Here is a 16,239-nt window from a genome sequence, read left to right on the forward strand (position 1 = left end):
TAAAACTACAATTATTTAAATTGCAACCTAGGTGTACAGGTTTTCAAGGAACAATCCTTCCTTCCTTCCTTCCTTCCTTCCTTCCTCCCTCCCTCCCTCCCTCCCTCCCTCCCTTCCTTCCTTCCTTCCTTCCTTCCTTCCTTCCTTCCTTTCTTTTTTGGACAGTTAAGGATACCATATCCTGACTGTGGTGTGAAATTATTTCTCTAGCATTTATTTATGTTAATTGAAGAATGAATTACCTACATAGCAGGGCAGAGGCATCTTTTAGCAAAACTTCCCTTGGCCTTCAGACCATAGCAGGGTGGGCTGCAGGATTAAGGGCTGATTTTTATCTAGGCATGGTAGAAACATATCAGAAAAGTTCATGTCGGAGTGGTTTTCTACTGGGTTTACCCTGTTTCTGTGAAGATCTTTGACAAATAATCTGTATGTTTTCATCCAAGAGAATGTTGAAAATTATCTGTATATTTCAGCTCTGAAACCCAACTTGGCTTCAGTAGGACAAGCCCTAAGAAAATTGGGGGGCTGAGTGGGAGACAGAAAGCAGAGTCAGTGCCCAGCTGTGCTCATAAAGTCTCAGCTTTCTGAAAAGTCCTCTCTCCCTGCACAGGCTATTTGAAATCAGCATGCGGCTATCACCTTTTCAAAGGGCATCTCTTTGTTTTTCTCAGACTAAAATTGTGAATTTGAATTATTTCTTTTTTTTGACACTAAAATTGAAATTTTGGTTTAAATGGGTATTTAATGACACAGTGCATTTTGCCCTTTTCCTTCTTTTTGGCCAAAGTGTTATCATGTTAATAAACACTCCCATCAGCCTAGTAGAAGGGTCCTAATTGCTTGAAGTGCATTTTGAAATTTGCTTTCACCTCTCTCATTGTAAGAATATTATTCAGAAGTTCCCATTTTAGTGGAAAATTTTGTTTTCTTGAAGACTGAAATGGGTAGTACTACACTGACAATGCTTGCTTTAATTCTAGAAAGTAATTTATATATTGGGAAATGAAGATTTCATGTGTCAAATTGTATCAGGGATACATTTTCTCATGTCACATTGGATGAACAAGATACATATATAAACTTTGTTTTAACCCGCACCATGTTATGCAGGTGAGAAAGCCAACTCTACTTTGTAAAGATATTTTCACATTCTCAAACAACATTTTCCGAGCTCTGCAATTTATTTCTATCTAAAACATGTTTAGTTTGAAATGCATGTTCTTTTATTCTAAAAATAGGTCTAAACAGTTTTGTATTTTATACTTTTCTCTCTGTTCACAGGAAAAAACCACATTAGTCTATACTTAGTATTTAAATTCAATGAAACCTAGGCAAAGACAGGTCACATAGTATCAGAGAAATTAATGTCTTATTATTTTTCCGATTGACTTTTTTAAACCCAGATACTAATTGTGTATTTTTCCTGAGCTACTATATTGGCTAGAATCTTCAATGCATAGATTCTTAAATAAAGGGTGAAGAATTAGCATTTCTATGAATAAAAAGATATCCAGCATAAAATTAACTCTTCAAAATAAGCAGACAAGCAATGAAAATCAAGACTCAGATGGGATCTCATTTGCTATTTTTTTTAGCTTGTTTCACTATGGTCATGGGTCAGTTGCCAAATAGTAACCTCCATTTTATTTTCAAGTATATAAAACAATCTTTTAAGTCCTTGATCTAATAAGTCCCATTATTGTGGTTTACTGAAGGTAATTCAATACACTTCAGACTCACGAAATGTAATGTGATTAAAGAAATATGTGTGGTTGAGAATGTGGGTTCTGGAGACAGATGGCCTGGACTTAAAACAGGGTTGCGCTAATTAAAGCCAAGACAACATTAGGCAAGTGTGCCATTTATAAATTGATTGTGTCTCAGCTCCAAATCCATCTTTTTTTTTTTTTGTCCTGCTTTGAGTAAGATACTGAGCTGGACAGTCGTAGACACTTATTTTTCTGACTGGCCCGTATAGTGTTAGACTGTAAGTAGAGAGCACAGGATGGATACCACAACACATAGTGGAGGAAGAAGCGTCTCTTTCTGGTTCTGATGGTTTTTTTTTCTTCTTTTGGATGCATCCTGGTGGCTAATTTCTTCCTTAGCCTGCTGGCTGTTAATCAGTGTGTATGTGCCTGTGTCTGTATACATGTGTGTGTATCTTTTGATCAGGGCTGTGTTTTTTAATACTTTGCTTTTATTGTAATTTTCTCCATTACCATTTATCCCCTGTACCCTCTTTGACCTCCATACGACTTCCTTTTCCTGCAATCTCCACACTATTGTCTGTGTTGTAGTTTTTTTCACGTATTTTCTGGAAAAAAAAAAGTTTTGATGAGGTATTTTTAGATGAGAATGGACATACTTAACTTAATTATAAAATTAAGTCTTATATAAGTCTTCTTAAAATAATGCATCTCTCTGAACTATCAAAATACTTCTTTATTTTAATAAATATGTGAAAGTAAACTGCTATTTTATATCTTATGTTCTTCCCCATAGACCTGATTACATGGAAAAAAGACCCCATGTTTGCTAATTATTGAGCATCTTACATTTTTATTAAATACATATTGATGAAAAATAAGTTCTAGGAAAAAGACTAGCTCTTTTCTTCTTAGTAAACTGGATTCTCATTTTCTTCTTCATACTGTCTTCCACTAACAACCTAGACATTGTTTTCCAGTCAAAAAAAAAAAAAAAAAAAACTCCCTAGACAGAGGTAATTATAAAGTATTGGAACAAAAAGTTGTTTCTGGTGAAGGCCCATCATTTCTGTGACATAAAACCAAGAAGTAGAGAAAAAGTCCATTCATTCTCATTTATAGCACCATTGATCACTGAAGGGGAAAAAGAGAAAAATATTTCTGTAGACAAGTAAAGTCTGGTACCTAACCCATGATATTTTGATCAGTCTTTGCTGTGGATGATATGTGGTTGGATGGGAGAAATTCAAGATAGTAGAAATAAAATAATAGATATGACAGTACAGATTTAAAATTTAAGAATCTTCCCTTTCAGTTAAAAATTCTATTGAGAATATCATCTGTATATTTAATAAGAAGGTCTTTTCATATGATTATTTAAGATTAAATTTCAATAAATTATATTATTAACTGTATCTATGGAGAGAGTGGATTTTTTTTCTGTGCATTAGTTTGAGCACATTTTGGCTTATAGTTTTCAGCAAGATAATTTTTTTCCTTTCCTCTAAAAAATTATAAATTAGAAGTTTAAGTGCTTTTTTGGTTTGCAAGTACAAGCTACATCAGTCCTTCCCTTTTCACTCATATTTACTACTTTTGTTCATTTTGTTTTTGTTTTCAGCTTAGCAAAGTATGAGACAAGAAGCGTGAGAAGGTATAATGATTCTCCCCTCTTCAACACCAAGTTTTCTTAGAAAAAAATGTCTCTTTGCCATGCAGAACTTTACCTTTGTTAGTAGTGAGATTTTATTTTCTTCCAATGTTGATGTAAACCTCTTTTTGAAGTACAGATTTAAAAATACCAGGAAGACCATATGATAACAATATAAATACTACCACACACTTATAACACGCTTATTTTGTATCTAAGGTTGTTTGAAAAGTATTTTTACCTATTAACTAATTTATAGATAAGAAAAGTGAGGCACAGAGAGAGTGAAATGCACAGCTCTTCCTGTCATCATGAGATTAGTTGGGAAAACTGAAATAGCATAATCAATAAAATAGACTTTAAAAAAGATTATTTCATGGTAGAGGTGAGAGTACAAAGTGAATATGCAGGGTTGACTTTAATTTTGCCACTAAGTTTTTCAGGATGATTAAATTTGTAAGATCATCAAATGTGAACGTTTTCATACCTATGAGCATTTAGAAGAAATGCTTTTAAAAATAACTATTTAACATTTGCTAAAACTAAAGTGCATAGGGTACACAAAGGTGTTTACTGTATTTGTGCTGCCGTGGAGTAGTTTACAATTTAGATGAGAAGGTAGAAAACATATATAAAATATAACTAATAGAAAGAGCTACTTTTGCTTCCTTGGCAATAAGGAGCATCTAGGACAGGTATAGATGAGACTCTCAGGTAAGCATAAGGAGGGGGCCTAATGAAGTTTGAGAGTAAAGATATTTCTTGATGTGAATTAGAAATTCCCTAAGACACAAAGAGAGATGGCTAGGAGCAGAGTTTGAATTGCAGAATCGAATTGTTGGTAAAAGTAAAAGTGAAGCAACATGCTAGAAAAGTTTTTATCTGAAAGTTAATTTTCTATCACTGAGCTAAAGAAGTGGATATTTTGGGAGGAACATAATTCCAAGTTTGATGAAAAGTACATGGGAGTTACAGCATGGATTCATTCATAGAATGAATTCTTCTTAACTTTTTTAATTTTTAAATTTAATATGTGTTATATTTTTCCATTACCATTTAGTCCCCTTTTACCTCCCTCTACCCAGCAATCACCACATTGTTGTCCACGTCCATGAGTCCTTTTTCCTTTTCACTCAATCTCTCCACACCCTCACCTCCACAACAACCCCACTAGCTATCATCCTGCTCTCTATCTATAACTCTGTCCCCATTATCCTTGTCAGTTCAGTTTGTTCATTAGATTCCACATAATGAATGAGACCGTAGGGCATTTGTCTTTTTCTGACTGGCTTATTTCACTTAGCACAATGTTCTCCAGGTCTGTCCATACTCTCTTAAAGGGTAAATATTTCTTCTGTTTTAATGGCCTAGTAGTATTCCTTTGTGTAAGTGACCCATAATTGTTTTATCCACTCATCAACTGATGGACACTTGGACTGCTTCCATATCTTGGTGATTGTAAATAATGCTGCATTGACCATAGGGGTGTTTATGTTCTTTAGAATTAGTGTTTTGGTTTTCTTCAGATATATTCCCAGAAGTAGGATGCTGGGTCAAAAGGCAGACCCATTTGTAATTTTTTGAGGTGTCTCCATACTGCTTTCCACAGTGGCTGAACCAGTCTGTATCTCCATCAACAGTGCAAAAGGGTTCCCCTTTCTCCACATACTTGCCAGCTTTTGTTGTTTGTTGTGATTTATTGATAATAACTACCTTATAGGTGTGAGATGGTATTTCATTAAGTTTTTAATTTGCATTTCTCTGATGATTACTGATGTTGAGCATCTTTTCATATGTCTATTGGCCATTTATATGGCCTTTTTTAGAGAAGGGTCAATTCAGGTACATTGCCCATTTTTAATTGGGTTGTTTATTTTTTTGGTGTTGAATTTCGCAAGTTCTTTATAAATTTTGGATATTAACCCCTTATCAGATTATTGATGAATATGTTCTCCCACTCTTTAAGTTCTCTTTTTATTTTGTTGATCATTTCCTTTGCTGTACAAAAAGTTTTAGTTCATTGTAGTTCCATTTGTTTATTTTTTTCTGTTTTCATTGCCTGGGGAGCTATATCGGATAAAAAGTTGCTATGAGCTATGTCCAAGATTTTGCTGCCTATGTTTTCTTCTAGGACTTTTATGGTTTCAGGTCTAATGTGTAAGTCTTTGATCTATTTGGATTTATTCTTGTGTGTGACATAAGAAGGTGGTCTAGTTTCATTATTTTACTACTGATATCTGTCCAGTGTTCCCAACACCAATTTTAATTGATTATCTTTAGCCCATTATATGTTTTTGCCTCCTTTGTCAAATATTAATTGACTGTAATAGTGTTGGTTTATTTCTGGGCTCTCTATTCTGTTCCATTGATCTATGTTGGCAGTCCCTAACCTTCCTGACATTGGGGGTCAAATTTGTGGAAGTTTATTTTTTCACAGACTGGTGATGGGGAGGTTGGAGTTCAGGTGTTAATGTGAGTGATGGGGAGCAGGACCAAGCTTCACTCACTCACCCACTGCTCACCTTCTGATGTGCTGCCTGGTTCCTAATAGCCAACAGACCTGGTGCTTGGTGACCCTGATCTATGTGACTGTTTTTATGCCAGGACTATGCTGTTTTGATTACTATGGCCTTCTAGTATAGTTTAATATGTGGTAGCATGGTTCCTTCATCTTTGGCTTTCTTTCTCAGGATTGCTATTGCTATGTGGGGCCTTTTGTGTTTCCATATACATTTTTGCAATATTTGTTCTAGTTCTGTGAAATACATCAGTGGAATCTTGATAGGAATTGTATTGAATCTATAGATTGCTTTGGGTAGTATGGACATTTTAATAATGTTAACTCTTCCTATCCTTGAACATGGTATATGCTTCAACTTATTTGTATCTTCTTCAATTTCTTTCTTCAGTGTTATAAAATTTTCTGAGTACAGTTCTTTTACATTCTTGGTTAGGTTTATTCCTAGGTATTTTGTTCTTTCTGTATCAATTGTTAATGTGATTATTTTCTTAATTTCCTTTTCTGTTAGTTTGTTAGTGACATGTAAAAATGCAACTGATTTTGGGATATCAATTTTGTATCCTGCTACTCTGCTGAATTCATTGATCAGTTCTAGGAGTTTCTTGGTGGAATCTTTGGGGTTCTATGTGTACAATATCATGTCATCTGCCAAAATGACAGTTTTACTTCTTCCTTTTCAAGTCAAATGCCTTTTATTTCTTCTTCATATCTGATTGCTGTGGCTAGAACTTCCTGTACTCTTTTGTTCCAAGTCTTAAGGGGAATACTGGTAGTTTTTGCCCATTGAGTATGATACTGGCAGTGGGTTTGTTGTATATGGCCTTTATTATGTTTAGGTAGATTCTCTCTATTCCTACTTTGCTATGAGTTTTTATCATAAATGAGTGCTTGATTTTATCAAATGCTTTTTCTGCATCTATTAATATAATCACATGGTTCTTATCCTTCATTTCGTTTTTGTGGTGAATCACATTTATTGATTTGCAAATGTTTTATGAACCTTGCATTCATGGGATAAATCCCACTTGATCATGGTGTATGATCTTTTTGGATGCATTGCTGCATTCATTTTGCTAATATTTTGTTGAAGATTTTAGCACCTATGTCCATCAGGGATATTGGCCTATAATATTTTTTCTTTGTAGTGTCTTTATCTGGTTGTGGAATTACAATAATGCTGGCCTTATAAAATGAGTTTGGGAGCCTTCTCTTCAATATTATGAAATAGTTTGAGAAGGAGAAGTGTTAGTTCATCTCAGAATGTTTGATGAAATTCATCTGTGAAGCCAGCCATCTGGTCCAGGGCTTTTGTTTGTTGGTAGTTTTTTTATTACTGCTTCAATTTCACTAGGTATAATCTGTTTATTCAGATTTTCTGATTCCTCCTGATTTAATTTTAGAAGATTGTACCTTTTTAGGAATTCATCCATTTTGTCCAGATTGTCCTGTTTGTTGGCATATAGTTGTTCATAATATTTTCTAACAATGCTTTGTATTTCTTTGGTGTTATTTCACCTCTTTTATTTCTGATTTTATTTATTTGAGTCCTTACTCTTTTACTCTTGATGAGTCTGGTTAAATGTTTGTCAATTTTGTTTATCTTTTTTAAACATCAGCTTTTGGATTCATTAATCTTTTGTATTGTTTTTTAGAGTGTATTTCATTTGTTTATTTGAGCTTTTTCTTTTTTGTTTATTTGTATGTATGTTTGTTTTTTAGACTGGCTTGTAATATTGTGAATTTCCTTTTTAGAATTGTTTTTCCAGTGTCCCACAGATTTTGGATTGTTGTGTTTAATTTTTATATGTTTCAAGGTATTTTTTATTTTTTCTTGATCTCATTGTTGACCCATTTATTGTTTAATAACATGCTATTTAGCTTCCAAGTCTTTGAGTGTTTTTCAGTATTCTTCTTGTGAGTGACTTCTAGTTTTATAGCATTGTGTTCAGAAAAGACACTTGATATGATTTTAATCTTCTTAAATTTATCAAGATTTGTTTTATGTCCTAACATATGATCTATCCTAAAAAACCTTCCATGTACACCTGAAAAGTATATATATTCTGCTTTTTAGGGTAAAATGCCCTGAAGGTATCAATTAAATCCATTTGATCTAGTGTGTCATTTAAGGCTGCTTTCTCTTTGTTGATTTTCTGTCTTGAAGATCTATCCATTGAAGTCAGTGAGGTGTTAAAATCTCCAACTATGAATGTGTTTCTGTTGATCTCTCCTTTTACGTCCATCAAGTTTGCTCCACATATTTAGGTGCTTCTATGTTAGTAGCATAAATGTTTACTAGAGTTATATCCTCTCGTTGGATTATTCTCTTTATCATTATATAGTGTCCTTCTTTGTCTTTTACTGTAGCATTGGTTTTAAAATCTATTTTGTCAGGTATGGGTACTGCTACCCCAGCTTTTTTTTTCTTTCCATTTGCATAAAGTATCTTTTCCCAGTGCTTTACTTTTAGTCTGTGTGTATCTTTCTATCTGAAATGGGTCTCTCGGAGACACCACATATGGGTCATGTTTTCTCATCCATTAAGCTACCCTTTGTTTTTTGTTTGGAGCATTTAAGCCATTTGCATTTAAGGTGATTGGCCTTTTCTCAAATGTATTTTGTTTAATTAAGACTTAATTTTTTAGAGCAATTTTAGTTTCAAAAAAAATTGAGTGGAAGGTACTGAGATCCAGAGATCTCCCATTCTACCCCTGTCTCCACACACACATAGCCTTCCTCATTGCCAACATAGCTCACCAAAATGAGACTCCTTACAATTGTTGAACCTACACTGACACATCATAACCAGCCAAAGTCCTACTTTACCTCAGTGTTCACTCTTGATGTGGTACATTCTATGCGTTCAGAAAAATTTATGCATCACCTGGTGTCATACAGAGTATTTTCACTTCCCTAAAAACCTTCTGTGCTCTGCAAGTTCATCCCTCCCCCTACTCAAACTTCACGCAATCATAATCCTTTTATTGTCTCCATACTTTTGTCTTTTCCAAAATGTGAAATAATCGAAATTATGCAGTATACAGCTTTTTCTGATTGTCTTATTTCACTTAGTAATATAAATCTATGGTTCCTACATGTCTTTTTATGGCTTGATCATTTCTTTTTAGACCTAAATAATATTCCATTTTCTAATATTCCATATGAATAAAGCTTCTATAACATCCATGTGCAGATTTTGTGTTGATATAAGCTTTTAACTTTTTAGGATAAATACCAAGGAACACAATTTCTATAGCATATGGTAGGAGCAAGTTTAGTTTTGTGAGAAACTGCCAAACTGTCTCCCAGAGTGGTAGTGTCACTCTGAATTCTCACCAGTGATGAATGAGAGTTCTTTTTACTTCATCTCCTCACCAACAGTTAGTGTTGGCAGTATTCTGGATTTTGACCATTCCAGTAGGGTATAGTGGTATCTCATTATTGCATTTCTTTGGTGACATATACTGTGGAACATCTTTTTATATGCTTATTTACCAATGTATATCTTCTTTGGTGAGGTATCTGTTCAGGTCATTGACCTATTTTTTAACCAGGTAATTTGTTTTTCTATTGTTGAGTTTTAAGCATTTTGGGGGTATATTTTAGAAAACAATCCTTTATCAGATGTATCTTTTGTAAGCATTTTCTCCCAGTTTGGAGCTTGTCTTCTCATTCTCTTGACACTGTCTTTAACAGAGCAGATTTTTAAAATTTTTAATAAAGTGAAGTTTATTAATTATTTATTTTATAGATATTGCTTTTGGTGTTGTATCTAAAAAATTATCACCATATCCACGGTCACCTAGGGTTTTTCCTGTTATCTTGTAGGAGTTTTATAGTTTTTCATTTTGCATTTAGGCCTGTGATTCATTTTTAGTTCATTTTAGTGAAGGTGCAAGTCTGTGTGTAGATTACATTTTTTTGCATGTGATTGTCCAGTTGTTCCTACATTACTTGTGGAAAAGTTCTCTTTTCTTCATTCTGTTGCCTTTGCTCCTTTGTCAGGATCAATGGACTGTATGGATGTGGGTCACATTGACTTTTACAAGGAAACTGATAGAAGGAATTTGAATGGCGTGGTCAAAGTAAATGGTGTGTTTGAAGAGAAGAAATGGACTGTGGTAAGGCATTAAAATGGGTGAGGGGTATAGTGTTCTTGATTTATTAAAGAAACTGAAACAATAAGGGTAACATGAGCATAAAGGCAAGAGAGACACAGAGATTATTGGAGATTAGCTGAGCTATGTGAAGGGCCTCAGGCGTTGTACTAAACAATGGGGAGGCCATTTAAGGATTTTTAAGCAGGTGGCAAAGTCAAGTTTGAACTTTTAAGTAGTTTAAATTTTTACACCCTGGTTGTAGTGTGTAGAATGTATCAAAGTGGAGAATATGGAAGTAATGATTTTGGTTAGGAGAATTTTGGAGTGAAGATAAGAGATTATCATGGATTGAACTGGTATGTAGAGATAACATGATAATAAAAATTAAAAATTGAACATAAAGTGTAAAAAATTACTGATGTATTTGGAAGAAAGGGCAAAGGGGTGTTTTTAGTAATATTTCTCCATTTTTATCCTGAGTTACAGGATATAGAGTAGGTGAGAGGAGGGGAGCCAGGTTGAGGGAGGGATCATTTTCATCTGTATTTTAGACAGTTGTGACACTAACAAGAGAGCGGTGGGTTGAAGAAGTAATTATTGGATTCATTGACAGAAATAAAGTGATTGAATCCTTGATACTGGGTGCGGCTTACCAGGGTGAAAATGTAGAGTGAGATATAGTGTTTCTAACTAAAACTCTGACATTAATGACACCACTTGAAGTTTCCCAATCCAGATGAAGTATGGATACTTGATTAACCCTCCTGTGAGGTAATTAGTATATAACTATAAATAAGAAATTATAAAGGCCAAATATTGAACCTAAGGAGATGCTCATAATTAGTGAACTGTGACAAAAGAGCAACCCATTTAAAGATTAAAAGTAGATGGGCTGAAGCACGGGCCTGCGAACCAGACAATCACGGTTCGAATCCCAGTCAGGGCACATACTGGATTGCAGGCCGGTTTTCTGCAGGCCAATTCCCAGCAGGGGATGCACGAAGGCAACCATACATTGATGTTTCTCTCCCTCTCTCCTTCCCTTGCCCTCTACAGATAAATAAATAAAATCTTAAAAAAAAAAAAGTAGATGGGCTGATAAGTAGGATTGTATTGGGATCCCAACTCAGTAAGAGAACCATAAACTTGAAGAAAACTGAGAAATAGAAAATTTTATTTTGGAAAGTGAATGTTCACAGATACTTGCAACAAGTGTGTTTTGAGTGCCTTCTATAGATCAGGCATTATCTAATATTTCACAATATGTAAAACAGATAGACATCCCTCTCTTCTTGGAGCTTGCTTCATATAAGGGGGAGACTGAAACTATAATAAATGAGTAGATCATATATTCTTTTAGAAGGGGCTATAGACTATAGAAAAAATAAAGCAGGATAAAGGCAATGGGGGAATAATGGGGAGAGAACTTTGCTATTTTAGGCCAGTAATGGAATATCACATCCTTCTTGTGGGGGTGACTTCTTTGAGAGTTCCCCCGGTGCCACGGACACATGTGAATGAGTAAATATGGCTGAGACAAGATGAGATCTGTTTAGGGGAGGAGGAGTGGGCTATGGCCAGTTTCTCAGGGGAGACAAAGGCCAGCAGCGGCCAGCTTCTCCGAGGAGAAAAAGGCCCCGAGTGCCCCCTTCCATAGCCTTTTATTGGGTTGTAATACACAGGAATATAGGGTGGCAAGGATCAAACAGTAGATAACATTTCAAAGAGATCTGAGGGCTTCAGCGTCTGAGTCAGCATCTGCCAGGAAGAGAGTTGCAGAAACTTTGGAAGACATACTCATTTCCTCTCAGACCCTTATCACATGAATGAAAGCACTCTTAGCAGAGCAGATTTCACATGTTTATCAGCAAGTCTTTGTGATGACAGATTTTCCCCCATGATACGCTCTAGCAAGATAAGGAGCTGCACCCCTCCCTATCAGGTATTCAGGCTTTAGGGGATTAGAGCCAGGAAGCGCCTCTCCCAGAGGATGTGGGGACTCTGGCTTTGTCAGAGCTGGGGCGGTGGGGCAAGAGTCCATTGCTCTTTGTTGCAGCCCTCCGAGTCCTTCCATGAAGGCCTTCCAAGTGATCGAGTCTGGCTTAGGTTGCCCCCCACTATGAGGGGTCTTACCTGTCATTGACTTCCGACCAAGCTCTGGGGGCAGGGAGAGGAACTGAGGCAGTGTTTGCTACCAGAAACAAGCTTTGTCTCCTTCAGCTGGCATTCCAAAAGTCATCTCTCGCCTTAGCCACAATGGGTAGTGATACAATTCCTAAAATCAGGCAGAGAGGTCTACAACACCTTCTTACATTTTTTATTTCTCTGACTTCCTCTTCAATGATTTGGAGAAAAATTTCTTCTTCTAAAGAATTTATTGATTAGGTTTGGCTTACCCAAATATCACCATATCTTGAGTTCACCTGATTAGCAACCTTGGTTTTATCTGCAAAATCCATTTGCCATGTAATATGACATAACAGTTTTAACAGCAGAGGATGGAGACCAAGAGACTATGTTAAAATTCTGCCTACTGCCTTTCAATCTGTGGTCTCCAAGATTTCTCTAATATGCAAAAATGCATTCACTTTCTCCCAAGGTTTCCAATGATCTCACTGTACTAGGATATAGTCATGATAAAAAGTTTAAATGCTCGACTAAATTTCTTCAGTTCAGGAGTCTAGAATAATCATCCCAATTATCTAATTAGGTTTAGGTAAAGTACACCTTCTGAGTATAATTTCTTTCATCTGTTGACTTGTGAAATTAAAGAAAAGTTATCTTCCTCCAACATTCTTGACTTACAATGATGACAGCCATAGTATGACAATTGACTTTTGGGGTAAAAGAAGGAAGGAAAATGAAAGGCAAAATGGAGTTACTGGTCCAAAGAAGTTTTGAAATTCAGCTGAGCAAACTTTAGCTGGAGTTTCTTGATTAGGTTGCAAGACTTGGGTTCTTGCATCTTCCATCTGGACAACTGATTCTGCCATCTGGCTTTATGGTTCTACCTTATGAATAATCCTTCCTTTTTCATGAAAGGGGACATGGTTTTTCTTCAAGCAATAACTGAAACTTCTCTAGTTATAAGTCTGATTGTCTAATCACCATTCCCTATCTTTCTAGTTCTCTTCCTCTAATCCTGTAATTTCAACAATGTATCAGTACTACCAATATCTATAGTGTAGATCATACCAGTGCTCCAATATTCCTCATTCCATCATATATTCACTTGTATTCTTATGCAGTTTAAATTCCATGGTCTAATATGGTAATGACTACCTTATGCTGACTTTCAACCCCTTGCTGTTTTTGACATGCTATAGTTGCTAACGCACAAACTGATTAAATGTGGCTCTCAACCCACTCAGAGTCAGAATCTGTGCAGCTGTATGAAGCTGGCAAGAAACAAAACCGTATAATCTATTCACATTGTAAATTGATGATCACTGCCCTAAATGGGTCCCTAGTATTATCCAGGAAACACATTATATTTCTCCATTCCATTCTACCATCTACTAACTTCAATAAACAACACATATTTTTTCTCCCGTCTTCTTCAACATCTGTCTTCTACTATTGTAGCCCTATTCTCAACTAATTATCCTTCATCCTATTTCACTGGGAAATAGAAACGATATGAAAAAGACTTTCATAAGCTCTGACACCTCTTCTACTTGTAAACTGCTCCTTTTCTCCTTTACCATGGATAAATTTTTATGCTCCTAACAATGTTCAGATCTTTTCTTTTTCTTGCCACTTACCTCTGTTTGCTTTCTCAACAACACTGCTACAGAAATGTTTCCTTTCTACCAGATCTTTGTCAGCATTAAAACATACTTTAATTTTTTACATCTAAAAAACCTTCCCTTGATTCCACTTCTTCAGCTACCACAGCTCCTTTCCTTTACAAAGCATAGTCTTCTGAATAATTAACTCTATTCACTGTCCTTAACTTTTCTGAATTTCTTCTTAACTTAATCAGGGCCTTGTTATCACAGGTCAACAGAAATAGTCTCTTCAAAGTCACCAGTGGTGACTTCTTAATCTTCCTCTGAGACATCAACAGCATTTGACACAGAAAGTATTACCCTTCTCCTTAAAATACTTATTTGATTTGGTTTCTGTGACACCAGGAACTACTCTCTTGATATTTTCCTATTCTTATGCCTTATTCTTGCCACCCTGCGTATGTTCTGTTTTAAGTCCAGCCTGGACTTCTCACTTGAACTCCAGACTCATCTATCCAGCTCTTTTCTTGGTCACTTGAATACCTACCTGAAAGGAATCTTAAATATAACATGCCTAAAACTTACATCCTGATCCCCTCCTACACTTAAAACCTGATTTTTCACAGTGCTCCCCATTTCACAGCACCTCCATTGTTTCAAATGCTCAGGTTAAGACTTTGGAATCATATTAATTTTTTTCTCATGTCAGTTAATCGTATCATATCTATCTTAAATATATATCTAAAATGTCTCATCCATATCTTTGTTGCTACCTTTGCTCAGATCGTTATTATTTTTTGGGCTGGATTGTTGCAATATCCTCCTGCACCTTTTCTTGTCCACTCTGTCCCAAATCTGTATATTCTCAATATAACAGTGATCATATTAAGTCAGATTTTGTCATTTCTTTGCTTGAAACATCCCAATTGTTTCTAATGTCACTCAAAATTGAGGCCAAAAACATAAAATGATCTCTGTCATTTAATCTGTTACTCTTCCTTATTCACTATCCTGGAGATATCATGATCTCTAGTATTTCTGGAACACGAGAGGCATACTCTTTCCTCAAGGACCTTGCCCTTGCTCTTCCCTTTGTGTTGTGTATTCTTTACCCACAGAGCCACGTTCCTTGCTTCCTCACTTACTTCCTTCAAGAGTTTAGCTAATGACCAACATTTTGATTGCCTGTATACATTTTTAATCCTTTAACACTCTATTTTCTTCTTTATATTATTTTTTTCTTTTTAACCTTAATATCATTAAAATGTTATATATTATACTTATTTATCTTATTTTTTCATTATCTCCACTAATATCCCTACCTTCCTCACTCCTATTAATTAAACTCCGTGAGGGCAGAGATAGACTTTTGCTTTCTTTCCCCTTTTCTCTATACTGCTATGTTCTTTGACCCACACCAAGCATATAGGTTTACTCAATAAATATTTGCTAAATGAATGAAGAAAAAATAAATGAATAAGCACATGGTTATTATTACTCTACCATAATTACCTGTTTGTTTATGCACTTCTCACACTAGATTTAAGTTCTTTAATGGTGAGTACTATACGTGTGGTATTTAAGGTAGTGTATGTGTATCGGAACTGTGAAGTTTCTTAAACTCTGTTTATAAGCAAACTAGTTAGCTTGCCATTGTTTTATGAATGCTGGCAGAAGGGATGAGACTCCTGTATCAGAGACAAAGGACTATATTACAAATGGCTCAGCAAACCACATGAACATCATATTTGCCTTGGTGCCTCTCACACTGTAAGTCCCAGGGGCAACATAAAGGGACCCAGGCTGATGTGTATATGAAATGGGTTTGCATAACAGCAAATAGCCTGAGTTATGGACCCCAAATCTTTGATAATTGGCTTCAAACAAACATGTGAACTTTGCTTTAAAAGATGACATTATTTTTATTATGCAGTATAATAACATCCTTGGATATAGATGGAGTCACTCTCTCCATATTCATTACTCTTTGCTGTTTAAGTATTCTCAAAGGAATGGTCTAGAACAAAAGAGCAATTAATAGCTCAATTTACAAGATGCGTGAAGACATAAGAATTGCAGAATTGTCTTTCAGCAGTATCTTCATTAGTCAGATCACAAGAGACACTTAAAACCATATGTGGCACAATATAATTAATCATTCTTATTTCAAATTTACTCATTTTGAATGCAAAATATTATTTACTTATTTATGCATTGGTATTTCTTTAAAGGTTTCTTCTATTTATACAGACATCTTTTAATTGCATGGTACTTTGCAAATACTCTCTTACTATTGTATATTATGTTTTAAATAATTAATGAATATTAACTACTGGTAAAATCTAGAGTTCTTTTACTTCAACCTTATAATAAATCCAAACATATAACCATTTGAATGCACAGAAAAGGCTAAACCTCAAAGATGTTTAATTAGTAGAGAGCATGTTCCACAATAGGATGTACAGTATCAATGCATTTGAAGGTGGTAGTAACCTCTGCTTAATCAAAGAAATCACAACCTCAG

General features: G+C 35.2%; 1 protein-coding gene across 1 annotated transcript in view; it reads left to right on the top strand.

Annotated features, from left to right (window-relative positions):
• The window catches only part of MALRD1 (MAM and LDL receptor class A domain containing 1), a 307,929-nt gene that overhangs the window by 70,191 nt on the left and 221,499 nt on the right, over nt 1–16,239 (top strand). Inside the window, 1 exon segment of the mRNA XM_053673503.1 lies at nt 9,890–10,005. Within this exon segment, the coding sequence (XP_053529478.1) occupies nt 9,890–10,005 (116 nt within the window).

This window comes from Artibeus jamaicensis, unplaced genomic scaffold (assembly GCF_021234435.1).
Source record: "Artibeus jamaicensis isolate MK-2021 breed Jamaican fruit bat unplaced genomic scaffold, CSHL_Jam_final contig_867, whole genome shotgun sequence".
Classification (NCBI taxonomy): Eukaryota; Metazoa; Chordata; class Mammalia; order Chiroptera; family Phyllostomidae; genus Artibeus; species Artibeus jamaicensis.